The 26,746-nt window shown below is 45.9% G+C and overlaps 1 protein-coding gene across 3 annotated transcripts in view; it reads left to right on the top strand.

The window, feature by feature from the left end:
• The window catches only part of Tmtc4 (transmembrane O-mannosyltransferase targeting cadherins 4), a 56,270-nt gene that overhangs the window by 13,429 nt on the left and 16,095 nt on the right, over positions 1–26,746 (top strand). For 2 of the 3 annotated variants that reach the window (XM_055609648.1, XM_055609649.1), the window contains exons 5-11: positions 2,755–2,842; positions 15,661–15,764; positions 19,080–19,172; positions 19,590–19,754; positions 21,093–21,295; positions 22,459–22,630; positions 23,025–23,156. In XM_055609648.1, coding sequence (XP_055465623.1) covers positions 2,755–2,842; positions 15,661–15,764; positions 19,080–19,172; positions 19,590–19,754; positions 21,093–21,295; positions 22,459–22,630; positions 23,025–23,156 — 957 coding nt within the window. The remainder of the gene's footprint in view (positions 1–2,754; positions 2,843–15,660; positions 15,765–19,079; positions 19,173–19,589; positions 19,755–21,092; positions 21,296–22,458; positions 22,631–23,024; positions 23,157–26,746) is intronic. The other variant, XM_055609650.1, reaches the window with a different exon arrangement.

The raw sequence follows: 26,746 nt of genomic DNA, 5'->3' as shown, positions 1-26,746 counted from the left end.
TAAAAATAGAGCTGTTGGAGAGAAATTTACCTGAAAATACATATTTTGCAAATATCAAGAAAGAAGGGAAGGGAAGGGAAGGGAAGGGAAGGGAAGGAAGGAAGGAAGGAAGGAAGGAAGGAAGGAAGGAAGGAAGGAAGGAAGGAAGGAAGGAAAAAAGAAAAAAGGCTTGTCTAGTCTTTCTCATGTCCATTTTCCAGTGGTTGGATATAGCCTGTTCTTGGACAGCCTTTGACATTCTATGCTGTGAGCTCTCTATAATTTAAATATTCATTTAAATGCTAAATTCTTCTTTACTTTAAAACACTTGGCATAGATTTATCTTTTGTTTGTTTTTATGTCAGGTAGTACAACATTCATCACTTAAAGACTTGAGATTGTCTTTAATAGTTTACAAAAATAGGGATGGAGAAATGGCTCACTTATCAAACTTCGAGCCCATGACCAGGACAGTAGTTTAGCAAAAGAAAAGCTCTCTTTTAGAAGAGAAAATAAGGTGTTTGCTTAAAGTTCATTTCGTAGCAGTTCTGTGCATGTACCTTAGCCACTCTGATAGATGGGGCTCCAACAGCCTGGTTCTTTTGGCTTTGTCCCTGGTTCTTTTCCAAACTTCTCCTTTCCCTTCAGCCATTCCAAGAAGCTCGGTTCACCTGTTCTCCCTCATCTTAGCTTGTTGCTTTGTGGCTCCTTGGACAGTAACTCTGAATTGGCTTTGGTTGCTTCTGAGGGTTTGGGGTCCAGTCTGCACTAACCCACAGCTCTAAAAGGCTCCTCTCCCTGTATCCAGCTAGAAGCCCACAAAGCCTGGATTTTCTAACCACTTCCTTACTTGGCACTATGACATAACTGCAGTCCCCCATCCCCTGATGAGCCTCCTTGGGCCTTTTCCTGCCTGCACTTTATCCTGTTTGGAAGCCTTCTGGGATTCATGAAGGAACTGACAGGGAGCCACACCTACCACATGCCAGGCTTTGTTCTGTAGCTGCATCTCTGATTGCTTGCTGTGTCCTTGGTTGAGTGAACTCTCATGGTAGATTCCACTCCAGTGGACTGCCATGTTCTCTTCCTGTTCTCTCATTAAGCTTGTTTGGCCCCTTGCTTTCTCTGCTGGTTGATTGTTACCATTTTTGTGACAAAATAGCTGGCAAAAGCAACTTTATAAAGGAAGGGTTGATTGTGGCTCAGTTAGGTACAGCCCATGATGGCAGGGAAGGAGTGGCTGCAGAGCATGAGCTAGCTGGGCAGATCCAGTCAGGGAGCAGAGAGGGATGGCAGTGCTCAGCTCGCGGTCTTTTTACTGAGCTGAAGGCCTCAGCCCCTGGAATGGTGCTGCCCCCATTGAGAGAGGGTTTGCCTCAGCTGGCTGGTTTAGAGATGTACTCACAGACATGCCAGCAGGACCGTCTCCTGGCTGACCCTGGATCCAGAGGAGTTGCAGCGCTGACCGTCACGGTCGCCTCTCTGTCGGGTTCCTCTCACCCATGCTCCTGCTGGGATGGCTGCATCAACTCCTTTTACCTCTTACCCTGTCCTAACACCCTGGATTTCCCAGTGCACCTCCATTGGGGGGTTGTAGCTGTAGTGGACAGCACACCTCAGCCCTCATGTGCACAAGGAAGACTGTTCTTAAAGGCGCTCTTGTTCAGCTGCTGACCACACGCCCTTAGGAAAACATGTATGTGTCTAATTTCCACAGGCGTGACAGTTTAGCGGTCCTTTGAGAAGGGATTCACTTGCCATCTGTTAAAGTGGTTTGGTATATGCCGCATTTGGGGGCTGGTTAGGAAAGGACATCCGTGAGTGGAGCAGGGGAGTTCTGTCTTTGCCTGTGCTGACATATCTGGAAAGCAATCACCCGGATAACCAGCCTGGAAGAAAAAGGGCTTCATTGTCACAAAGGGAAAGGAGGAAGGAAGTTGTCATGTTGGAAATGAGGAGAGGAAAAGGGTGGAATTATCCTCTGTTTCATCTCATGGGTCACTGTGGAGGTCTCCTAACTTCGCAGGTTAATCCTCTAAACCAGTTTGAGTCAGAAGGGAGAAAAGATGGCAGAGGAAGCCCAGAGACATCAAGCCTGTCCTTTTCTTTCTGCCTAAATGGCTGACTTTTAACATATATTTCCTACTTATGCTCTTCGTGTTTCCAATCAGATTTAAAGTTCTTTTCAATTTATTATTATTATTGTGTAGATGTGTGTTCATGCCTGAAGTGTGTGCATGCCTGATATTGGGGGAGGGAGGTGGCATGCACGCCATGGTACACATGTAAAAGCTAGAGGACTCTGAAGTTCTCTTCATCCCCCTTTCTGTGGGTTCTGGGATCAAACTTATGTCTCCAGACTTGTGCAGAAAGTGCTTTTACCGACTGTCCTGTTTTGCCAGTCCCAGGATTATTTTTTTAGTACTGTGCTCTCTGAGCTGGTGACATCTCCTGTGGAGCATGAGAAATCCGGGATTTTGGTGCTCTTGGGTGTGACATGTTAAATAACACGCCTTTTGCTAGACACGTGCCGTGCCCAGAACAGTCTGTTGAGATAGCCCAGTTTCTCTTAAAGCAATGGGATGAAGTCCTGTGCAAGGGTGACGAGAACAAGCCAGCAGTGGGATAACACCGCTGGGCCGTGTAGCCAACACGGTGTCATTAGGGGGTGCGGTCTGGTAAGTTGCTTGTTCTGTGTCTAAGGTATGTTTTGAATAGCTACGATTTAGAAATGTTTATTTTTTTATGTAAATCTCCTCTCCCCCTTCTTTTAAGGTTGCTGGTGTTGTTGGCCGTGCAGACCTCCTGTGTGCCCTCTTCTTTTTGTTGTCTTTCCTTGGCTACTGTCACGCGTGTAAAGAAAGTAAGCACTGTCTTTACCTTTCTCATTTGCTGCCCGTCTTCATGATTTTGCCCTTTGGAGCATGGTTTTAAGTTATTCCAGCAATTAGTCTGTTCATATAAGGTTATCATGTGAGGCACAGTGGGTCAAAGCTTTCAACTCTTCACACATGTTTACTTCATTACCATTTCTATAATGCTGCGTTCTTGATCAATAATACAGCAAAGCCCTGAGTAGAACTATTGACGCACTTTTGTTTGTGGTAGGGAGGGGGTGACTGTTTTAGTTTCAGAAGAATTGCATGGTTACACACCGTCTTAGGACTCTTAGAGATCATGTGTTTATGGCTGCCCCTACATAGTTTTCAAGGGTGGCTGAGCCAGGCCTCTGAAAGTCTTCACTCTTCCTCCATCTTGCATGCAGGCTGCAGGCTACACCTGAGCTCTGGGTCCCTGGTTCTCGCAGATCCTCAGTTCCACTGTGACACAGGAGGAGAGGGCTCTGCCCCCATGATGTTGAGTAGGCGGGGCCACACCTCACTTGTGTCATTGTTTTATCATGCTGAGAGAAGAAACATGATGTCGGTTGGTCAGAGTGGGGGCCAGTGAATCGAGCACCTTCAAATGCAGAGACAAGCAAGGGGCAACTTCTCTTCCAGAGACCAGCAGTGATCACAGCAGGAGTCACACCATCAGGCCCTTGCCCAGGGTCTCCCCAGCAACCACAGCCATGATTAGAGGATCTCACAACTGAGATGCTGGTGCCGGTGTGTCTGAGTGGGAGGGGCCTCCTCCCTCACACATATGTTTATCACAGTGTAAGGCCACTGCATGTTAGGAGCTTCTCAGCATTCAGGAAAATTTATGAGCTTCAGACTTAATACATTTCCCCAGGAAAATTAAAACTTCAGACTCGAGAAAATTTTTTTGAGAAATGTCTCTTCAGTCATTGTTTATTATTTTTAATATAACCTTCTTAAAACAACTCCTTGAAATTATAAATGAATTTCATAGTTGTTAGAAGTACTTTTTGTTTGTTTGTTGTTGTTTTGTTTGTTTGTCTTTTGGTTTTTCGAGACAGGCTTTCTCTGTGTATCCCTGGCTGTCCTGGATTCACTCTGTAGACCAGCCTGGCCTCGAACTCACAGAGAACCTCTGCCTCTGCATCCCTGAGTGCTGGAATCACAGGCGTGTGCCACAGCGCCTGGCTCCAGAAGTACTTTTTGACAGAAGAATTTATATTAAATATTAAGTATTAATTATCAATAGATTTAACATGTAGGATGTGTAGTATAGACTCTCCCACTGCTTTTAAAGATTGCTCTTGTGAAATAATACGGAAAATTATTACAATACTAAAAATCCATTGATAAATTTGTTAGGTGTTTTGAATGGAATGTTCTTTCAGAGTGGTGAAAAAAGTAAGGCTGCTTTGCATTCCACTCCTGGATTCTTTACTCTTTCTGTGTTCCAGTTTATGAATTTGTGCATTAATATTTATATACTCTGTATCTGTTCTGAGAGCTGTTATAATCATCAGATTGTTTCTAAGGGCCATCTATACAAAAAGTAGTCGGTTTATGAAGCCTTTAGTGTGTTTAGCTTGGTAGTGGACCACTTCCTGGGACAGGAGAGGCCTCAGATTCTATTCCCAGTGCTGAAAGGCAAAGTATATGCATGACATCTTTAGAAACTGATAATGGAGTGAAGGTGGTGCAGTGCGTGATGGTTTTTCAGTTAATTAATGCTTCGATTCCCGGGAAGTGGGTGAAGAGCTGCCTGCCAGATAACCATTTTTTGGCCCAGTGACACTATTTCAGCATTTATGCTGTGTTTACTTTAGCATGAGAAAGACATGGTTATCTCTTGATTTATAAAGATCTTTAATAAAGTTAATGTGTGGATGTATTTCATGTTTCCAGATCAGTAACAGTGGTGCATGGGCTCTTATGAAACTGACTAGGACTGTGGATAAATGTTGATTTGTTTGACATTCTTTCAACAGTGAGAAGACTAGAAGAGGGGTGTGAGACCTTTGCAGAGGCCTTCTGTCCACCTCTTGATCTCCCTGGGACCTGTTTGTTTCCTGGTTAGCTTGAACTAGTTTTAGGACAGGAAAGAGTGGATTAAATGGAATCGCTCCGGCTTGGGCTCTGACGCTTTGCAGTTACTGGGTCTGTAGAAAGTATGAAACTGTGGTAATTGGTGCGCTCACTTCAGGCTGCAGTTCAGTTACTCTCAGCTGTGTGTGTCTGCATCCTTTTTGCCCTCTGACTGTTCACGTGCCCTGGCCGGCTCAAGTCAGAGATATCACAGTTACTGCAGAGTTTAAAGCAGGTGCTTGAAATCCCTGACTCTTGGGTCTTCCTCATTGTGAATTAATTTCACAGAGGTTGGAATTCAGCCTTGCATTTCTCTGGCAAGTCAAGAGGTTCCAAATAGCCTTAAAAGGTCTTAGATATGCTATGCCTCGTTTTTTTGTTTTTGTTTTTGTTTTCTTTGCAGGGAGGCCCCTCTATCTCCAGCAAGGTCCTCAGCCTGACCCTCACTGTAGTCAGCTCAGGACTTCATGTCCTGATGAGGCGTCTCCTCTGGACCAGTGGCTCAGCCCTTTGCTGCACCAGCCACTTGGTCTGCTCCTTATCACAGCTCCCACCGTGTCCCTTGTCTCTTGACAAAGCTGCTGTGGTTTTGATAATTTTTTTATATGTGTGATTTTCTTGACTCTTTTTCAAACATGTCAAGTGTAGACTATTCATTTGGAGTGAAGTAGTAGCTTCTCAGAAACAGCCTTAAGCACAATGTTGAGCTTGGCATGTATGTTACCTAAGACCTGTCTCTTCCTCTTACGGGCGTGCAGCGTCTGCAAGCCTTCACAGAGGAAGAACAGGAAGTTCCCGCTGCATGAAACTTGTCAGTGAAAAGTATTTCTGGTCCTGATGCTTTTCCAAAGTTTTACAGGGCCTTATCAACCTAGATCATTCATTCCCTCACCAATCAGCCATTTTTTAAGTCTTCCTTATACTAGGTCCTCTGCCTAATTTTGGATTGCAAAACCTAGAAACATAAAGTCCATACAGCCCCTATGGGAGGATTTGTAGTCCCATTTGTATTATATGAATGTGTGTCTACACACATCTTGCTTATGCATATAAAATACTTTTTTTCATGTGCTAGAGTTCATAGCCAGGGAGTTTGCATGTTCTAGTCAAGTGCCCTGCTACTGGATTACATCCCTGGTCCCAGCCCAGTGTGTTCTGACTAAAGTACAGCTTGCATTGTTCAGCATGCCAGAGGAACTGAGAACAACCCCCTTTCCTGCTCTTCCTCCTGGACTTTGTCCTCCCTCTCTCTCTGCATGTGTTCAAGAAAGGATACCATTTTGTGGTGTTTGCTGAATATATGCCTTGTACCACTGTTACCTTTGACATTCAGTCAGGTTTCCGTGGGCCCGGCTTTTCATGTTAAGAAGCATGTGAGTGTCTACGTTTCCATGTGTCTTAAATCATCACAGTTTTCTCTCCCGTAGCTCGTCAGTGCAGATGGATACAGGGCCACACAATCCCCAGGGACTCATGCCGTAGCATGACGTTTTTTTTTTTTTGTTTGTTTTTGTTTTTTTGCCTGTGTCTATTAGTACAGCAGAGAATTAGAATGTCTGTAGTGGAAACAAAGTCTTTATTGGGATGAAAATAATCATGCTGTTTAATGTTTAGGCTTAATATTTAAAGCAACCAACTTAAAGACCTGGAAGAATTTGAATATATAAAGTCAGTAAAAAGGAGGTCCAGTTTTAGTTCCGCATAAACTCTACCTTCAAGAGGCTTTAACGTTGGAGCTGATTTGAGACTATTTTAGAAGTGCTCTGAATTAGGATTTAACCAGTTAGAAGGCTCTCTGAGAGGCTATCGCTCCTTTCTGGCAACCTCATTAGCTTTCTTTAGAGATGCAGTCTGCGTTAAAGTCTGAACAACCTTTAGCTGCCTGCATTTATTAGGAGGCAGCCCTGCTAAGCTCTGGCATCCTGGAGCTTCAGAAAATGGAGGGATCTTGAGATAACAGTACTAATTTTCTGAGAAAGTGCCAGATTGTTTTCCAAAGTGGTTGTACAAGTTTATATTCCCACTAGCAATGGAGGAGAGTTCCCCTTTCTCCACATCCTCTCCAGCATGTGTTGTCACTTGAGTTTTTGATCTTAGCCGTTCTGATGGGTGTAAGGTGATTTGCATTTCCCTGATGACTAAGGACACTGAGCATTTTTTCATTTCTCTGCCATTTGATATTCCTCTATTGAGAATTCTCTGTTTAGCCCTGTATCCCATTTTTTAATTGGATTACTTGATTTGTTGCTATTTAACTTCTTGAGTTCTTTATATAATCTGGATATTAGCCCTCTGTCAGATGTAGGGTTGGTAAAGATCTTTTCCCAGTCTGTAGGCTGTCTTTTTGTTCTGACAACAGTGTCCTTTGCTTTATAGTTCATGAGTTCCCATTTATTAATTGTTGATCATAGAGCCTGCGCTGCCTTGGTGTTCTGTTCAGGAAGCTGTCTTCTAGGCCAGTGAGTTCTAGGCTCTTTCCCACTTTTTCTTTAACAGATTTAGTATGTCTTATTTATGTTGAAATTTTTGATCCACTTGGACTTTAGTTTTATGCAGGGTGATAGGTATGTCTCCCTGAGGTGTGTGTGTATGTGTCAGGGGAGCAGCCTTACCAGGCCACAGAGGAGGACAGTGCAGCCGGTCCTGATGAGACCTGATCGGCTAGGGCCAGATGGAAGGGGAGGTGCACTCTTATCAGTGGACTGGGAAGGGGACTGGGAGGAGATAGGGAGAAGGTCACAACTGGGATCCAAAGTGAATAAATTGTAATAAATAAAAAATTTTTTAAAAAGAAAAGAAAATGGAGGGAAATCGGCTCACTGTCATTTCCAGGGCTCTACTGGTTTCCCTTTACTCTGTGTGTGTGTGTGTGTGTGTGTGTGCATGTTGGCATGCATGCATGTGTGGGCATGTTTAGCCTATAAGCTCCTATGGAACAAAATCTTTCTAAAAATGGAATGTCTTTATAAAGGAATCAAACATTTGCTTTCAAAAATCATTAAATCAGATGAGTTGAAGGTACATGTTTTGTTTGTTTGTTTGTTTTTTAATGTCCAAACCAAAAAAAGGGCTGTTCCCATGACATGTTTTGTCAATACTGAGAGCTCTTTTAAAGCCTGCTATTTCAGCCTGGAGACAGGTAAGCCCTGTACAGTAAGCTTGATAGAATGGTGAAAACACTTCCATTCTTGGTGGTGCTTTGACGGAGGACTGAGTGTCTTACCATGCAGGGAGGAAGGATCCTCCAGAGAGCAATGGGCGAGCTACATTGCCGCAGCACACACCGCAAGTTCTCAGGTTGGCCAAGTGTCAGCAAGAGCTCAGAGCCGGTTGGCTTCCACTTCCTAAGCCTTTTTCACTCCGCTGCTCTTCTGTCTTAGTTCAGCCGGGAAACCAGAGTTCTCATTCCTTTGCCTTTTGTTTAAGGTATGTTTTTATCTCTGATTTAGAATCATGATGCTTAAAAGATAAGCCTAGCCAATTGGGTCACTCATACTTGTCATCCTAATGCTCTGGAGGCAAAGGCAGGAGGATTGAAAGTTTGAGGCCAGCCTAGACTACAGTATAAGAACTCGCTTTAAAAAGTGAGTGAAATAGTTAACTGCCTGTGTCGCGCCGGTACCTGCTCTTCAGTGGGGGGTCACTGCCAATGGACGGTTGAGAGTGGCAATCTTTTGCATCTTCTCTGCCCCCTCTTCCTTGTTCCTTGCTTGCTTGAACTTCTCCCTGTCTGAGGACAAGCCTGTTGGCTCCAGCACTTGGCGCGTGAGTCTGATGCTCTTTGTGATGCTCTGGCAGCTGCAGTGTTGTGAGCACCTGTCGTGATGGCGCGGCTCCCACACACACCATGATGTGCCAGTTTGCTCAGCAGAGCTGCCAGGCAGAGGGGTGCTGGAGAGGGCTAGCTTGTACCATGTGCTGCTTTTGCTGAAAGGAGGGCTTCCCTCCGGAAGGAGTGCCAAGTCAGAGCCACGTGCTTCCTTAAATTCAATTGGGCACATCTGTTGGCACTTGCGGGTGTTCATGCTGACAAGTCTTTCTGCTGGTGGGAGCTTTCCCTTCACTTCTTTAGCACTTGTGCCCGTTGACCTAAGGGATTGTGTCGTCTTGGGCTACAGAGGATAGACAATCTGCTATGGACTGAGGCGGGGCTTCCACGGTCTGGATCTTAAGCTGTTGCTGCTTGTGTTCTGCGTTATTGTCCTAGCGTGGTCTTCCTCGTGGCTGCAAATGGTTTTGTCATGCTCTCCTGCGTCTCCTAAGCTTAAAATCTAGCAGTCTGGAGAGTCACGGCTGTGAATTCCAGTAAAGACACTTGACTAGAGCTGTGTTCAAATGTGAATTACCTTTCATAGGGAAACTATTTCTGCACAAAGGTTATTCATAAGTATAACTGTTCTGGAGGCAACATTTGCTTTAAATTTACTTTTACAGTTTCTAACATTTGCTTCTATCTAGATTTAAAATTAATCCATTTCCATATGCTTTTTGTATTACATATTTTTTAAAATTATCCTCTTACATGTTGGGGATACTTTCATCCTGAAGAGTAGTTTGAAGGCTAAATTAAAAATGAAAAGATTTGACTTCTAACTGTGTTTGTTCACACTGAGAAGATTACTTTTTGGTGTTATTGCATAATTGCATAAGAAATGTGGCAATGTAAAAGACTCCTAATAAACACGGACTAAAAGAAAGCATCAACTCGGTGCTGTGTGCAAGGGGCCAGCGCTTCTGTCCTGTACCGAAGTCCTCAGACTTGGATGAGAGTTGTTAGTATTGGTTGTGTGGTTAAAAACAGACACACAACATGAAGTCCACATTACCTGGTTAACGTTGCCTATTGGCCTGATTAGAAGTAGGTGCTCTGACAAATCAGGATTAAAAGTAAATCTTAATTTAGGGAAATTTCGTGGATAAAATATACTAGACTGGGTTGTCCCAGAACTCAGAACCAATTTCTCAGTGTAAGTTTTTACCCACCCCTGTAAGATAAGCATTTTTTGGCCAATGCTGTGTCTGTTGGTTGACCTGGGTTTATAATGCATAGGCATACTACATGTTTGTGAGGAAGACTCCCTTGATTTAAGTTATATGATTTTAGAGATTTACTTAACATATACACACACACACACACACATGCTCTTCTGCATCATAGTATATATATGTATATACATGTATATATACATACATGTGCCTGAGTGTATGTATACCTACTCCATGCACGCAGGCATCTGTGTGCAAAGGCAGAGGATCCCCTGAACTTTAGGTACAGGTGGCTTGTGAGATGGCTGAAACAAAACTGGCATCTTCTGGAAAAGCAACAAGTGGTCTTCACTGCTGAGCCATCTTTCTAGGCCCAGGTGGTAGGGCTTTAAAAGGTTGGGGTTTCCAGTTTGGATTCTGGAAAATGCCCCAGCACATGTGCAAGCGTAGCCTACGGCTCCTGATAAAGTACTGGCAGCTTGTGGCAAAGGGTAGATGAGAGAACGCTGGATTTAAATCAGCAAGCCTATGTCATACTTTGCACAATTTCAAAAGTGTGGCTGACATACGGACAATGTACAGGGTGCTTCATTTGTGAGCTGAGACTGAGTATGAGGTCTGCAGACACTGCCATGTAGTAGAAACACAATAGGGACATCCTTGTTCTTTTCAGTTTTCTGGTGTCTGTTACAGCAAGAAACAAATGGGCTGGGGATGTAGCATAGTTGGGAGGTGCTTGCATGCCATGCATAGAGTTCTGGGTTCAGGCCCCAGCTCCACAAGAACCAGGCCTATAATCGCAGCACTCGAGATGGAAGCAGGAGGCTCAGGAATCGCGGCTCACCCTGTACTTCACAGTGAGTCTGAGGCTTGGATACTAATCGTCTCTTTAGGTGATGAGATGGATTACAATTTTATATAATTTTATATGACATCAGTGTAAAATGTGAAATGTTTTCCCATGCAGGGTCGCAGTGTAGCACATCCCAGTGGGACTCGATAAAGTCTCCAAGTACTCGTTAGCGTTAATGATTTGCTTTAAGACAGGAGCAGCTCTGGAGTGGGGCTCTCTGAAGCTGTCAGCCAGGTTAACGACCGACCGCTGACCTGAAATTGCCACGAACTACAGAGACAGTGCCTACTAGTAAATGGTGACTGGGGCCTAGGCAACGCGAGCAGACAATGCTCAGAAGCCACATCTTCTTCACCTGTGGGCTTTGTCCTGGGCATGTGCTGTCCGAAGCTGAGGGAAGACTGCAGTGAAGGAAGTGTGAGTGGAGGAAGCGGAGGCTTTCTATGGCTGTGACAAAGCATGACCAAAGCAGCTTGGAGAGGAAAGGGTTTATTTCCGCTTGCACTTCCACATCACAGCCTCCGCAGCAGGCAGGAGGAGAAGGATCAGCGTGAGGTTAGAATGAAACTCCGCTCAGCCCAACTGTCGTAGCCGATGCTGTACCCAGAGTTCTAGAGTCTGGTCCAGATCATTCTCCTTGAGCCATATTTAAGCACAGCGCAATGTTGGGAAAAAGCAACCAGATTACAGTTAACTCAGTCCCAAGTACACAACAAGTTAAGGTGTGCTCACACTGGGAGTCTTACAAAGGATATCTGGCTTCTTTCACAAGAATGGGTACTGTTGGCTGAGAGATAGTGCCGAAGAGTTAGGGTCTAGGGATTGTGACTGAGGTAAACGTAATGCCTGTGGGTGTCAGGGTTGGCCTGGGCCCATGATAACATCAGAGTTACTTAGGCTGCTGGACAGCACAACTGACTTCACTGTAAAGATAGTTTTATGGCCTAAAAGCTGTGCTAAGGTTTAGGGGGGAAGAATCTGGGATAAGTAAAATAAAAAAAATCTGGAAGATATGGGCAGAGCCTGTCTCATCAGACAGCAAAGGATCCCCAGGTTGTAAAACTACAACATTCTGGACATTCCAGGAAGAGCAGCTAAGCACCTCATTCCACTGAAGAGGTGAGTTGTGTGTTTAACTTTGCTGGCTTCTCCAGTGCCTACCTGTGTGCACAGGCCTCCCTGCCCTCCCTCACTGAGGGAGGTCAGATCAGGAACTCAAGGCAGGAACCTGGAGGCAGGAGCTGAAGCGGGGACACTGAGAGGTGCTTCTCAGTGTTCATCCGGGGTTATTCCTCCTGCTGAGTCCTACAGCCATGACCACCTAGCCCAGGGACAACACTGGCCCTCCCACAGCGATCATCAATCCAGACAGTACCCAAACAGGCTTGCCTTCAGACCAACCCATGGAAGCATTCCCTCAGAGAAGACTCCGGTCAGAGCAGGTTGGCGTTGTGCCACGTTGACAGGAGCCAGCTAGCCCAGGGCGTGAGGGCTGTGTACAGTCCTGCAGTGACCCTAGGGAAAGAGCTTGATTAAGCCGAAGGCTGTGTGTTCTGCCTTGTTTTCACGCCTTCGTTGTGTTAGCTATCCAGATGAGATAAATGGGACTCGAGCCCTCTGATTTCACGTGTTGACAGGGTGACTTCAAAAGTTACCTTTTCCTGTGTTAATGAAGGACCTGGGGATTTGTTTCCTGTTACGCCCCCACAGGGGATGTTATATTTAAGTAAAACACAAAGTAATTCCACTTTTCTAGGAAGATATAAAATGATCTGGGGATGTACTTCTGAAATTAAGAATTTGGAAAAATCATATGATGTTTAGTTGAAAAGTATGAACTGAGCATGATTAATGTCAAATCCATATATATGGAGGTGAAATAGAATTGATAGTTTTAATAATAAAAAACTAAAATCCAGGTAACATGCTGAGGTAGATCAGAGCAGAATAAGTTTATTGGCTCCTGTAGGACACTTGGGCTTAGGTTTAGTGGACACAAGTACAGTGGGATGAGGTTGGATTCAATGCCTCACGCTGAACCTGGACAAAGTTTCATGTCAGAATCCTGCTTAGTGAGTGGCTCTGGTAATGGTGGTAGGCTATTGGTATTACATGTATATAAGTCATTTTTTGTTTGCTAGAACTAGGTTAGTATGTAGTGGTTCTGGGAGAAGCGTTGACGTCCATGCCCTGGGCCGCCCGAACAGCTTGGAGCTGAGCCATGAATTTTAGAAAGGCAAGCCTGTGCTCAGCATAAGGAATTACATTCCTAATGGGCCAGAGCTTAAAAGTGAGACGGCTGTGTTACGAGTCAAGGCCAGGTGGCCCCCTGCTGGAAGCATCCTGAAAGGCTTCTCCTTCACCCACCCATGTGCTGCCACTCCAGTGCTGGCACTGGGTGCTGCTGCTCTTTGTTCAGTGCAGTTCTCAGCTGCTCCTCCAAGCCGAGCGGGTGCCGACAGTGTAGCTGAATGCCAGGCTTCTACCAGGGCCTACAGAGCATACAGAAGGCCTGGGAACCATGTTAAAAGGGCCCATGGCTTGCTAGTTGCCATCCTCAGGATTCCTGACTCAAGAAGCCTAGGTGGGTTGTAATTATGCAGTTTTTGCAAGATCTAAGCTCAGGCTCCAGAGCCTGAACCCTGAGTAGCACTGGTTTAGGGCAGTGGTTTCCGATAGGCATAATTCCCCTCAGCATGGTCATTTGGCAATGTTCGCAGCAGGGTTGCCTGCTGAGTAGAAATGCATCTAAATCTGTGATGTGTAGCATTGTTCCCACAACAAAGTATCAAACAACCAAATGTCTAATGTTGAGAGATTCTCATCTGGAGTAGTAACAGAAAATCCAGCGTCTATAAGGCACTTAAGAGTATCCCGGTGGATGGTGGGTTATGGTTCCTCCTAACTTAGTCTGAGGGTGTCTGTCAGTTAGGGACACCTTCCCATAGGCAGTGAGACAGGCAGGCCACTTGCTGTTGTAGCTGCAGGAAAGCATGTGATTTTGGAAGGGAGGCTGCCTGGGAGAGCAGGGGTGTGGCTTCACAGCTTAAGTGACATCTGACAGCTCTATAAAAGGGTAGGATTTGCCAGAGGCGTACTTGCCCAAGGGAACAGGCAAGCAAAGCAAAGTGGGAATCTGTTGAGTTGGCTACTATGCCTGGGATGGAATATAGACCATGGAAGCTAGAGGGTGCCAGGTGGTCACAGTAGCAAGGCCACTAATGAAAGTCGCACTCACAAAGGTTACCCTTAGCCTGAAGGCAGCAGCAGGAGTCAGTCCTGGCAGAAAATGGTGCTGCTCACACTTTCGTGAGCTTCCAAGGGCTTCTGCTGTCTGCAGGCCTCATCACCTTGACAGGTGCCTCAGCCGGGATCACCTCCAGTGCACTCTGGGTCTCAGTGGTTATTAGCAAGACATGAAAGATTCCCCTCCATCCTGGGGCTTTGCCAATCAGTCCTTGCTAAACAACAAGACTTCTAGCCAGTCAGGGTGTGCATCGCCTACACGCTTACACACACACACACGCACACGCACACACTTGTTACTGGCTTCTGGAGGTTGGCTTCTGGAGTGGGCCATTCAGTGAGAATCATGGTGAACCTTAGAAACTGGACTGCATGCCTGGCACCTTTCATGCCAGAATGATTCACCAGCCACCCCTCTTGGCTGTTTCGTGAGGCCCCATGGAATCCCGTGATCTGACCTGAGGAAGTTGCAGTGGTTTCCATGCAGCGTTTCCAGCTGTGGTTTCCACACACAGCAAGTGATTCTTACTGTGCTGTGGTCTTCTATGTACATAGACTCAGGACTTGATTCTGCAGTGAAAAATGCAACTTCCCCAGGCATTCGGCTCTCCCTCCCCTCACTAAGAGCTGCTGTTAGTTTCTTACGTATTTTCTGGAGGGATATTTATACCAGATGGTATAAGGTATAAGGTAACTTATACCACACTGGCAAGTCACTCGCTCTAGTGCTTTTCTCTCGTTTCCTGAGTTAGGTTCATTGCCCCATCTTAAACATGAGGGCAGTAAATGGAAGTAGCTTGCTGGGTGCTGGGTGTTAAAAGTGAGAGGCAGAGATTTAAAGTTCTTGCAGATATACTCAGACACACTAATGATTGGTTCCCACAAGAAAAGGCATTGTTTTTCACTTCTCTTGTTTGCTTGTGAGGACTGAGGGCCAGGAACCTGCCTGTGACACTCCGTCTCCTTCCAGCTGTGTAGCTTTGGCCACTAGATTGCATTTTCTGCTGACCCCTGCCAGCAATGAGTGCACGCCTGCCTCCTCAGAAAGCAACTTAGTGACAACCGGCTGCCACCTCCAACTTCTCCGACTTGCTGTTGATGCCCCATAACAGTTGCAGCCCGCACAGGCCCAAGGCCTTTGCTTGTCCGCAGTGCTAGGCAAGGTGAGCAGCAGCCAGGCACCCTTTGGTAGCAGGATCAGCACCGCTGCACACAGGAGCAGGCCCAGCCTGAGCCCCGGTGGACAGAGCCCAGTCCTTCTCCCTAGGCTAACAGGCTGAACTGCCTGTGGCGTCACCTACAGGCAGCGGGGTTGTTCACAGCCTCACCGTTCTCAGCAGCACTGAGCATGGCCCCGCAGCGGTGGCAGGTAGGGGAGAAGGAACTTGCTCCACGAGGACTCTGGGTTATGGCAGCTTTGTGGACAGAGCTTACTTACAATGCTTCTCAATGCCTTGAGATGGGACATATGTCCTGTTTAGAGGACATTGTCCAGCCTGAGCGCAGAAACGCACAGTGGCCCACTGGGGACCAATGGTTTGGTCCAAATTAAGGTTTCAGATAGTGATTCTGTGCATGCATGCTTGGAATTTTAGTTCCTGGTGCTGGCAAGGTGGAACATAAAACATGACTTATGTGTTTGTCTCTTCCCAGCAGATAACAAGGAGGGAGCACATTCTTCCACCTTCTGGGTGTTGCTGAGCATCTTTCTGGGAGCAGCGGCCATGCTGTGCAAAGAACAAGGAATCACTGTGCTGGTAAGAACTCAGGCACAGATAGGGTCATCCGTTCCTTCCAAGAGAGACACTGTTGGCCAGCCCACCCCTGTGGCCTCTTCTGCTTCTGTGTGCCATCCCCAGCTGGAGGTTTTAGCCTTTTCTGGACCAATGGTCTTGGCTGCCACAATGCCAGTGTTTTAGATGGAGAGCTGACAGGTTCTTCTGTCCATGACTTGTGAATGCTGGGAATTGACCAATGGGAATTTCTTAGGGAGAGGAGCACGGTTCCTCCTTGCAGAGTCCCTTAGAAAAAGATGAAAGAATGGCTTGAATTTCTTGGGGCACGCTCAGACTTAGCAGTCCTGCACACAGCAAAGACCTTGACCAGCCACTGAAACCTTCTAGGCCCCCACACACTTGGCTTTTTCTCTCACCCAAAATGAGACTTGAGACACCTTCACCTGAGTAAGAGTGCTGGTTCAGTTCGGGCTCATTGTGCTTTTGTGGTTCCAGCAAACAAACCCTAGCACTGTGCCTGCTAGGCAAGCACTGACCCACTGAACTGAGTCCTCAGCCCAGGCTTCTTCAACATTCACAGCCCATTTCCACCCAAAACATTTTACACAACCCAGGGTATATGAAGTAGGTATATGAGATAGGCTTACAGATCAAACATTTACTGATGACATCATATTTTATACCAATTCTCTGGTATAACGTAACCTTACCATCTATTGAATAAAGTAAATTTGTATGCCATAAGGTGGATATAGTTATTTGTCTAAGAAAATCTAATCCAACAAAACACTAATTTGATACTTCAATGCTTTTAAATGATAGGAAAAGATTGAAAGTGTTGATTTTCCATAATTAAACCATTATGTTTCTGTAAGAGCAGAGAACTTGTGTAAAGAAACCAATTCATGGCATGCAGAAGTCCACAGTCTCAGGCAGGGATTCAGGCATTGTGTGGTGTGATGGCGTGCCCAGTGCCAAGAGTGCGTGATGTGTTTGGAATACCGACTTCAGTGAGGCCGCACAGTGGACCCTGGATGGGGGCCACTACAAACACCTTCCGTTCATCATGTTTTTGATTTTGACTTAATTTTTGGTTATCTTGTGCTTAGAAACTTTGACGTTGCCAGCTTTTTATGGTTAATTGCGTGGTCTCACATGGGATCCTGACCCGCAGTTTAAAGCCTTGGCCTAGTTAGTCGAGTGTTTAGAAAGGTGTAGAGCCAGTGAGATGGCTCAGCAGGTACTGGTGACTGCTGCCAGTCTGATGACCTGAGTTTGAGCCTTGAGACCCACATGGTAGAGGAGAGTGATTCTCACTACCTGTCTGCCATCCATCCCAAACAGATTTTTAAAAGGCTTTTTCTCTTCTTCATTACACATTTCACAGTTCTGAGAACCGAAGCTTCCGTTTGTATATATAGGACATATATCATCTTCAGTCAGTTGTAGGCTACATTGTATTTTGTAAAATAGACGTGAAGTTGTGTTCATAGAGCGAGCTCGGTGAGTCTGTTAGAACCAGTCATTAAATGACATGTGCATGCTAGTGAGCCAAGTGTTGAGTGTGCTCTGTTGTGCTCAGCTTCCACTGCCAGTGCTGAGGTGGGCAGGAGAGGGCTCCCTACACAGCAGGCACAGCACGCCTCGGTCTGATCTGAGTCCGAGCGACAGAGACGCATTAAATATATATCCATCCATCCATCCATCCATCGCCGCCCCTCTCCGCATAGCCCTGGTTGGCCTTGTGTCATTACAGGAAAACGTGGAATCTGAGGTATGAGCCAGAAAGGACCAGCAGCCTGGGCAGCTGCCTCGTCATCCCCAGAGCTTGTTAGGCCAGGGTCTCCGCCCCTTCCCAGGCCTACTTAGCTTACCACACTATCCAGGTCTGCTCCAGAGTTTGTTAACGCATTAGAAGCACTAAGATTAGGTTGAGCTGAAATGAACTCTGAGCATCTTGAGGCTGCCTCTAGCTTGGGTGGAAAAGTGAGTACCAATCTTGTATTGGGCTCCGTGCCCCTGATCACATGGCAAGGACAAACAGCATGAGACAGAGCAGCAGCAGACAGAGCTCCTGTCTTCCGGAAAGCAGTGTACAGTTAAGCAGAGACTCTTCTGTGACCCATGATGACCGACTGTCACGTTAGTGGATAAAATCAGGATTCTTGGATATGTTTAACCCGGCAGTGGCCTGTGAATTGGGTAATTAGTGACTCCTTTCGTTTGTGGGAGAAGAGAGTTAAGCAGGGGTGTCAGCCTTGCTCTGGAAACCACAAATTAGCACTGGCTTCTGATGATTCCTCATCTTCCTTGCTCTAAAACCCCGTATTAAAAAAGAGCTCTGTCACTAGGGGCAGCTTCACCCGACACTTGGACTCTTTTGTACAGACTGGGCATGGGTTCCAGTAGGTGAGAGTGACATGTACAGCAAGCCATCCACAGAGTAAAGATGAGGTCCAGGGCCTAACTATACTTTGAATAGCTGCCAAAGCAGACAGTGTGCCCGTAGGCGAGGTCACACTGCCCCCGTAGCCACTGGAGGTCACGTCAGTCATTTGTTGTTCAGCTAGCAATAGAGGGTGATTCTAATCGTGTCTGAGGAGACTTACTTGTGCACACATTAGCATCTTTAATGTGCAGGGTGCAGAGCTCCTCTAGAGCTACGTTACAGCCACCGGTAAGAGGACACAAAGAGAAGAGAGTCTAGCTTTTAGACTATAGCTCCAGAAGAGTGTGGTCATTCTTCCCAGGCTCCATTTGCCACCCATGTGACCCGACTGACCTTGAATTCTCTCCTCCAAGGGGCGCTCTGGAGGATGGAGTCCAGCTGTGTGCCCAGGGAGCTCTACCCGAGAGAGCCAGGGCTTCCTCAGAGACTGACGTGTTTGACCATTCCCCAGGCCCCAGTCAGCCCACTGAAGTTTAGGTACAAAGCAGGGTTGGCAGGATTGATGGCTGCCTTTCTCTTTTTATGCTTACTTACTGCCCAGGCAGCTGACCATTGTGTTTCAGTTACAGACAAGGAATGGCAGAAACAAAGACTTCTGGGGAGCTTCTTATGGGAGCCCCAGAGTTTTAGCTATTCTAAATTGCACAGTGCTGCTACATGTAGGCTGTGGGATCATTGCTGCCAGGGGCTCCCTCGATTAGCACCGGTAGAATCCGTCCTGTGGATTAGGTTCATCTAAACACGTGTTGTTCTTTCTAAGTACTGGGAGTTTGTCTGTGGTCATCTTCAAGTTTCTTGTCTGGGTTAAATAATGAAAATGTGACTATGGTTTCTGCCCTGTCGGAGCCAGGTTCCCTCCAGACTAACTGTGAGGCTTTGATTCTTAGGGCTTGAACGCTGTGTTTGATATCCTGGTGATAGGCAAATTCAACATTCTGGTAGCTGTCCGGAAGGTACTACATAAGGACAAGTCATTAGAGGTGAGTTATGTACTTCATCGTGAGCCTAGACATGGAAAATGTCAAGTAGCAGCCTCTTTAAAAATGCTGTTTTCCGAATATTTCTTGAGATTTAAACTCTCAAGTAGGCAGCTGTTTAGTGCACTGTGTCCCGTTATACTTGGAGTTGGGTTGTTTACTTATTTTGCAGTGCTGGGATTAAACCCCAGGCCTCGTTCTAGGCAAGTGCCTAACCTGTTTCTCCAGCCCTTTTCTTACGTTTTATTTTTGAACCCGGTCTTACTAGCTTGCCTAGGCCGTACTTGAACTCTGCATAGCCCCCAGGAGACCATATGGGCCAATGTGGCTAGTCTCTTGTCTTAGCCCCTAAATACTTAGATTACCTACTAGGCTTTAGTGAAAATTTTCAACAACAGGAACTTTGTGGTGTCCTTTCAGAACATTGGTGTGCTCAGGAATGGAGGCCTCCTCTTCCGAATGACCTTGCTCACCCTCGGAGGCATAGGGATGCTTTACGTACGCTGGGCCATCATGGGTACAGGCCCACCGGCATTTACTGAGGTGGACAACCCAGCCTCCTTTGCTGATAGCATGTTAGTTAGGGTAAGTATTGCACCTGGAATCTTTTCAGTTATTTTTTCTCGCTATCAATCTGTAGATTCACGGTTCTCAACCTGTAGGTTGTGGTCCTTTCTGAGGGGATCTCCTAAGACAGTTGGAAAATAGATTTTACATCACAATCCATAACAGTGGCAAAATGACAATTATAAAGTAGCAATGGAAATAATTTTGTGGTTGAGGGTCACGGCAACCTGAGGAGCTATAGTAAAGGATTGCAGCTTTAGGACGGTTGAGAACCGCGGCTTTTTACACTTCATCCTTCCCCATCTTCTCCCCCCCCCCCCATCGTATTCACAAGTGCCTAATAAATGCACACACCCATGTTTGCTGTTGTTACGGTTCTGAAGCTGACTTGTTATTACACAGTTGGGAAGACTGTATGTTGGCTCCCTGTAGTTATCTCTTGCTCTCCATGGACAATTAGTTTCAAGAGTCCCCCCACAATTCCAAACTCCAGGGGTGTTTGAGCCTCTTTGATTATGTAAAGTATTTACATATAACCTGTTCCCATCTCCCTAAGCTCACAAGTCTCTCAGCTTCTATACTGTGCCTAACACAACGCCTGCTCTTTGTTACATGATACAGTGAAGTACGCTGCTCACCAAGCTTAAGCTTTGGGTTTTGAAACTTTCTGGAATTTGTTTCTTCCAAATATTTTCAGCATGTGGTTAAATTCAGGTTTGCTGAATCTGTGGATTCAGGCCCCCAGAGAGAACTACAGCCATAACTCCTTTCGTGGACAGAAGGGAGGGCCGCCCTTCTGTTGTGATGGCCGTCTTACTAATGTGCTTTCTAACCCCATTTCTGTTGCTGCGTGGGAACCTGGCATGACTGAATTAAGACAAATGTAGTAGCACAGTGCTCGTTAAGAGTCTGACAGTATTGAGATTATTCACCTATGTTCCTGTTTTCCTAAGGATAAGGAAGGATCTCTAGCCCCAGGTTCTCAGCTGTGTGCTTTACAGAAAGAAATCGGGAGGCTGTGTAGGGAGGGCTGGGCTCTGTTTTTAAATTGTTAGGTCCCTGGTGACAGCAGGCCTCACACTGACCGTGGCAGAGGCATTAGATAACCCTGAGTAAATGAGCCAGAAATATAAGTAACATCTGCATTGGCTGAAGTATTAAAATTCTAAAATCTGCATGAAGTTGATAAATTACAGATTACAGCCCTATGCGCAGAACACAAATGGGCAGTATTTTATTTTTACACAACTGCTCCCTGGAACAGACGCTCATGACCTCCTCAGAAGTGAAGTTAGGATATGCATGTTCTTTCAAATTCGACATCAAGGAAGTGTTTGTTTTTCTTTTGACTGACAGGCCATAAACTATAATTACTACTATTCATTGAATGCCTGGCTGCTGCTGTGTCCCTGGTGGCTGTGTTTTGATTGGTCAATGGGCTGCATCCCCCTCATTAAGTCAGTTGGTGACTGGAGGGTAATTGCTCTAGCGGCACTCTGGCTCTGCCTAATTGGCCTAATATTCCAAGCCCTGTGCGCTGAAGATAGCTGCAAGAGAAGGTAAGAGGCAGCAGTTTTAACTTCTACAGAATCATCCTGCTAAACCGAGCACCCGTCACTTGTAACAACTCTGTGCATATCTAAGGACACTTGTTCTGAGTTATGGCAACCACCAAGTAGGAATGAATCTACAGCTAGCTTCAGCTGGTGGGGAGGGAAGTTGGAGGAGCAGTGGGCATGACTGCCAGGTGCCACCCCCAGTTCCTACGCAGTCCTTCCCCTCTGTTAAGCACTAAAGTATAATCTATGCTCAGAACAGAGAGTGCAGTGCATGTGTCGGGCCCGGTACCTCACAGTTCTCCATCAGAGAAGTCCTTGTGAGTTCCGTGCTGGTCCTTTCTGTTGTCCAGCACAAATTAAGTTGCTGCCCGGAAGAGATACTATACTTTTCCAGCAGATAAAAGGATCTTATGCAAAGCATTATTGAGAAAATAACTGGGGAAAACAAACATGCTCTGACAATGAAAACTGTAGGAGGATTTCCACAAAGCCTAGGTGACAGTCCTTGTGGCGTTTCTCAAAACACATGGATGCTTTGCGCTGACCTGTGAGCTTCTGAAGAGCAACAGCGTCCGTGCAGTTCATTTGTATGTGTGAAACAGGATTTAAAACTAAAGTGCTGTGAGTCACGGCTCCCAGAGGAACCTCGGATGTGACCTCGCTGCGTCACTTAGGCCACCACATCATACGAGACACTGAAATGTGCATCTGGATGAGTTTCACCGCACAGCGTTCTTGTGCTTAAGTGGTTCCCACATAAAATGTCAGTTTCTTTGGAATTTTACAAAGTTTAATCTATTTCAGTATTTGTTCGTGTTAGGAAAGTGTGTGTGTGTGGTGTGTGTGTGTGTGTTTGTGTGTGTGTGTGTGTGTGTGTGTGTGTGTGTGTGTGGTGGGGGGGTGGGGTCATCCATTAAAAACTACATGGATCTATTTGGGACCAGTGTTCATTAATGAAGAAGTAGATTAAACGTGGTCTGGCATATGATCTGGATGTTTCCCTGTGTGCTGGCTGCTAAGTATTTTGCTCTGTGCTGCCTCTCCTGATGACTTTATCTTTGCTAACATCTTTTCTAAATTGGCGGTAAGAAACAAAGAACAGTCTTCATGGCAAGGAAGGTACTTTTCTTGAGAAGTCTAAAAGCAACCATTTCATCTTCCAGAACCCTTACTCTGGGTTTGGGATTCCTTGTGATCCCCTTTCTTCCTGCAAGCAACCTGTTCTTCCGAGTGGGCTTCGTGGTCGCAGAGCGCGTCCTGTACCTCCCGAGCGCGGGCTTCTGTGTGCTGCTCACCTTTGGCTTCGGAGCCCTAAGCAGACACACAAAGAAAAAGGTATTGGGGGGGGGGTGCTGGGGCGATGATTCGGTGGGTGAGAGACTCGCTGTGCAAGCATGCAGGCTGAGTTGGAACCATAGCATCGGTGTGAAACACTGCGTTGGCTTTGCCCGTAACCTTGAGCTTGGGAGCGCCAAGCCAGGCAGACCCTGGGAATTCGCTGTGTAGCCAGCCTAGCAGAAGTAGCCAGCTCCAGGTTCAGTGAGCGGTCCTGTGTGAAGAAGGAAGGTGAGGAGGAAGGCGCTTGGTGTCCTCGTGTGGCTGTACGTGGGCACAGGAGGGTGCGCGCGAGTGCATGTTCCGCATATATGCACACCGCAGCTCAGAGTGCTGCCACAAAGAACCCTAGCCACCACTTAGCTTACTCATGACATCTGCCTACTCCGTTCAGAAACCAGTTGCCGCCATCATCCTGGGCATTCTACTCATCAACACGCTGAGATGTGTGGTTCGCAGCGGCGAGTGGCGGAGCGAAGACCGGCTCTTCCGAAGTGCCCTGTCTGTGTGTCCCCTCAATGCTAAGGTACCTTGCCACCAGATTCCTCTTCAGAGCATTTCACTGGAGAATGTTTGAAGACTTCAGTGGATGAGAGTATTCACCAGAGAGCAGTGACCAGTGTTAGCCCATCATCAAATACTTGAGGGGGGGGGGGGTTAGTGTAATTTTTTTCAGTGAGTTAAGATTAATTACACTTAGCTAAAAAAAACAAAAAACAAACATTACTAAATTCAGAAGAAATCATTGAAAGCAAACAGTATCCATAGGCTGGTTTGCGCAAACGTGTGCCCACCTGCCAGGTGCTGGAGTCAGGGATGACGCGCCTCCAGGCAGGGAACAGCTACCATCTTCTTCTTTTAGAGCGCACCTTTCAGAAGCCACGCTCTGCTGATGGGAGGAGCGGGCCCTCGGCTGTAGTGTGAAGGCAGCAATACTTACGGATAGGACTGGAAGTTTAAGGTCGGCCATTCCACAGAAGTTCACATGCAGTTCACCCTGAGATCCTGCCTGGTGGCGCCTCTTGCCAGATTAGATAAGCATGGATGTGTGCTGTGAAATTGGCAGTGTTTTTGTTGGAGGGGTCTAGTGGGGATTCACCTCACTTGTACATTTGGTTAAATCTTAGCTTTCCGCTTACTCAGCTATGCAAGCTTTCAGTTCTATGCCTGCGTGCTAGCTTTCTTGATCATAACAGTGGTCAGCACATAGTAGGTGCTTGGGAAATGTTAATTTTGTGTTATTTGACTTCACGGTACATTAAGAAGAGAATTCTGTTTGCTAGGGTTGGGCCAAGACTTTAGGGTAGAAGTCTCCTGTTTAGAGTACAGATTATTCTGTTGTCTGAAGCTGTCTTAGCTCACTGATTGGCATTGCTTGGAACGTACAAATGTTACGTCTCTGAGGTTTTCAGTTCTATGTTCTGTATTAAAGAAAGCAATGATTTCAAAGTTACATAAATAAAACTAATGAGCTTCACATCTTACTATGACCCCAGAGTGAAGACAAGTCTATAACGCCATGACCCCTTGTCCTTCGTTGTTTGTTTGCTTTTTCTTTTTTGGTTGAAACATTTCACTCATGTTTTATTGCTGAGATGTCTTAGAAAAAGTGGTTTCCTTCAAGTGTTTATCTTTGTTTCCTGATATGTCACGCTCTGTTGTTAATTAGCTTCAGTGGCGGTTTAATTCCATAGACATGAGACTCCGCTCACGTTCATGCCTCTGCAGGGACAGCGCTGGCTGCCCTTCTGCTTCCGTGGGTCCTCGCTGTTGCTCATTCCAGGCTACACAGGGCTTTATAATTAATCCTGTTGTTTTTCTGCTAAGGACTTGGAGGGCATTTCTTTATTTTGCCAGTTCGGAGAGACAGGCATAGAAAAGGGAAGCTGGTACGATTTGTGTGAGTAATTTTGGTGGCTCAGTAGAGATCCATCGTGGTGTTTTGGTGTGCCCAAGTGACCATAGTAAGCAATAGACATGGGATATATTTGCTCTCTGAGCTTGAACATCTTCTCAGCATGTGAACTGAGCCACAATAGGCTGGAAAACAGGATTCACACATGGGCATTACTCAGGTCACAAGTATATATGTTTCTCTTCTTAACTTGGGGTGCACATAAAGACCTCAAGTGCTGTGATATCCCTTCTTTTCCAGAGCTTTTCTCAACGATGCTGCCATTTCATGTAAGCATGATAAAGTTTCCGATTGTGTATAGAGTATTTCTCTATACACTCAGGTGTCGAATTGTCTTCCTCTTTTTTTTCAAAAAGCTCTGTTGCTCTCAGAGAGGAAGGCTCTCTTTTGAAAACTGCTGCGTCCTTTCGATCACTTTCCAGGGGATTTGTTTTCTGTTCTGGTCTCTGCTCAGTAGCTTCTGAATATTAAGTAAGCAGTTGGCACCTGGCTACTGTTCAGACCCAGATTTATAAGCTGAGACTCTTTTTTTTTTTTTTTAGATTGGGATATCAGTGTAGGTAGTGCTGGTCTTGAGCCTGCATTTAAATTACCCACAGTGCCTTGCATGTGGTAAGTGCCTAATATTAATGTTTGAATTGGGCCAAATGAAGATTGTGTTCATCAAGCCTACCTTGCGTGAGACTCCAGGTACTGAATATTGGCAGTCATTTTCGTTTTTAAGGCTGAGGCGTATGCTTTTAATATCAGCCCCATGATACAGTCCTAAGAGTGGACAGATCGTATGCCACCCCAAGGTATTTCCTGAAGGATGATTACTGAATTTTTGTGTGTTTAAACATTTTAGGTTTGGCGATCTTCAACCTCGGCAGAATATTTGAAACAGTTTCTAAAGCAATGATATTAAGAGTGCCTTTTGTTGTGGTCCCTGTTACTTTTTTCACATGTGTATGTCATTTAGTGGCAGTGAATGTTTTAATCTGGCTTCATTGTCTCAGCATATGAGGTGCAAAGGCTGGGGGAAAGTTGGGTAAATGGGAGCTTTCCCTCTTTTATTTACCATGGTAACAAAGTCACTAATTTTCTAACCACTACTAGAAGTGGCCTGTTGTGAGGTTTGTCTTCTCAGTGTTTGGCCCAATCTAGGCAGCTATTTTCTTTTCACAGAATTCCCTGTCCAATCCACAGAGTGAGGATGTGTTTTTAATTTTAGACTGCCTTCGAGGCCTGAATCATATTTCTAACTCATTCCATTTAAATAGCTGCTGTCAGGCTTTTCACAGTAGCCTGTCCTCTCCCTTGGAATTCTGGCCTGGCATCCTGAGTGTCTGGCAGAACCCTGGCCATGCTGCAGAGGGCAGCTGAACTCTTTTTGAGAGTGGTTTACAGAGAGAACAAAATTTACCCCAAACAAAGGAAAGCAGCAAGAGCTTGTGGGCAAGAGAGGCTAGAATCGTATTGACATCTGAGTAGAAACTGTGTTTGTATTCTGGGGACCAGGAGGACATCTTTCTTGGTGGCATCCTCTATCTAGTTTTTTGTTCTTCTGTGCATGGAATGGGATGATCTTCACAAATACCAAGGCCTGCTCTGGCAACAGCATTTACCAGACTACTTCCAAGCTGTAATGTAAGAATGAAAATGCCTTTGAGCGGATAGTATTGTGGTCCAGGAAGTTTCTGTCACACTGTGGTGTGTGTGTGTGTGTATCTTATAAGAGAGGTGATGTTCAGGAGTACACAATACATCAACCTAGTATTTCTCTGCTTAGGATTTCTCTCATTGAATTAGGCAAATATAAATAGCAATTTTAAAATTGACTTTGTGAAAGGAATCTGCAACACATGTGCTTTTAGAATGCCACGCTGCCCCAACCATTCCAGAAATGCAAGAATATCTGCAGCAGTGCTGTAACTGGGTTGAGACGGAGGACAGGACGGGTTCCTTTTCAGGGTACAGGGCACCACTCCTGCTGGAATGCATTTAGGCTGTTGCTGTTTCAGGATTCGGCCGTATGCTTGAGTGCCCAGGTTGCTGCAGCACAACGCCTGATAGCATCAGCCTGCAGCCATGGAAACAGGTTTTCAAGGCTGGAAGTCTCACGAGGAAGGTGTCGGCAAGGTTGCTTCCTGCTGCAGTCTCTCCCCTTTGTGTTGTCAATGGCTGTCTGGCAGTGACAATTTTGGAATTTGGGTTTCTTT

Source organism: Psammomys obesus, unplaced genomic scaffold (assembly GCF_907164565.1).
Source record: "Psammomys obesus unplaced genomic scaffold, mPsaObe1.curated_primary_1811, whole genome shotgun sequence".
NCBI lineage: Eukaryota > Metazoa > Chordata > Mammalia > Rodentia > Muridae > Psammomys > Psammomys obesus.
This window is presented reverse-complemented; position numbering and strand designations above follow the sequence as displayed.